The sequence below is a fragment of the Etheostoma cragini genome, chromosome 9, assembly GCF_013103735.1.
Source record: "Etheostoma cragini isolate CJK2018 chromosome 9, CSU_Ecrag_1.0, whole genome shotgun sequence".
Lineage (NCBI taxonomy): Eukaryota > Metazoa > Chordata > Actinopteri > Perciformes > Percidae > Etheostoma > Etheostoma cragini.
The window spans coordinates 77,307-78,391 of NC_048415.1; the positions used below are offsets into that span (position 1 = coordinate 77,307).

The window sequence follows — 1,085 nt, forward strand, 5'->3', positions numbered from 1 at the left end:
CCCCGTGTTGTCCCTGTTGGTGCAGTCCGGTCCACTAACCCCGTGTTGTCCCTGTTCCTGCAGTCCGGGTCCACTAACTTCGGGGAGAAGTTCTCGCGGGTGAAGTTCTCTCCGTCCCTGACCCTGTTTGGGGGGAAGCCGATGGAGGGCTGGCTGGCGGTGACGGTGAGCGGCCTGGTCACCGTGTCGTTGCTGAAGCCCGGCGGCGCCCTGCTGACCGCCAGCGAGAGCCTGTGTCGGCTGCGCGGCCGCGTGGCGCTCGCCGACATCGCCTTCACCGGGGGGGGCAACATCGTTGTGGCGGCGACCGACGGGAGCAGCTCCTCCCCAGTCCAGTTCTACAAGGTCCGACATAGATATACTGTTATAGATCTACACATAGATATAGTGTTATAGATCATATCTACACATAGATATGCTGTTTTAGATCAGATCTACACATAGACATGCTGTTATAGATCTGTGTGTGTGTGTGTGTGTGTGTGTGTAGGTGGTGGTGAGTGTGGTGAGTGAGAAGTGTCGTATTGACACTGAGCTACTCCCGTCCCTCTTCCTGCGCTGCACCACCGACCCCCTGAGGAGGGACAAGTACCCGGCGGTCACTCACCTCAAGTTCCTCACCAGAGAGAACTCAGAGCAGGTAACACAAACACACACAGACACACACACAGACAGACACACACACACAGTAGACCAATCAGAAGTTGACGTGTGTTGCAGGTGCTGCTGTGTGCGTCCAATCAGAGCGGCAGCATCGTGGAGTGCTGGTCTCTGAGGAAGGAGGGACTTCCTGTCAACAACATCTTCCAGCACCGCTCGCCAGTTGGTAAGAACCCGGGGGGTAATATTAATATCATAATAATAATAGTAATATCAACACAATGTTAATGATAATATTATACTAATATAATATAGATATAGTATTGATAACCGTGTTTGCGTGTGTGTGTGTTTCTGTGTGTGTGTGTGTGTGTTTCTCTGTGTGTGTGTCTGTGTGTCTCTGTGTGTGTGTCTGTGTCTGTGTCTGTGTGTGTGTGTGTGTGTGTGTGTGTTTCTCTGTGTGTCTCTGTGTTTGTGTGTCTGTG

General features: G+C 52.3%; 1 protein-coding gene across 1 annotated transcript in view; it reads left to right on the plus strand.

Moving 5' to 3' along the window:
- The window catches only part of med16 (mediator complex subunit 16), a 3,954-nt gene that overhangs the window by 877 nt on the left and 1,992 nt on the right, over positions 1–1,085 (plus strand). The window contains exons 3-5 of the mRNA XM_034882091.1: positions 26–345; positions 491–640; positions 721–867. Of these exons, the coding sequence (XP_034737982.1) occupies positions 26–345; positions 491–640; positions 721–867 (617 nt within the window). The remainder of the gene's footprint in view (positions 1–25; positions 346–490; positions 641–720; positions 868–1,085) is intronic.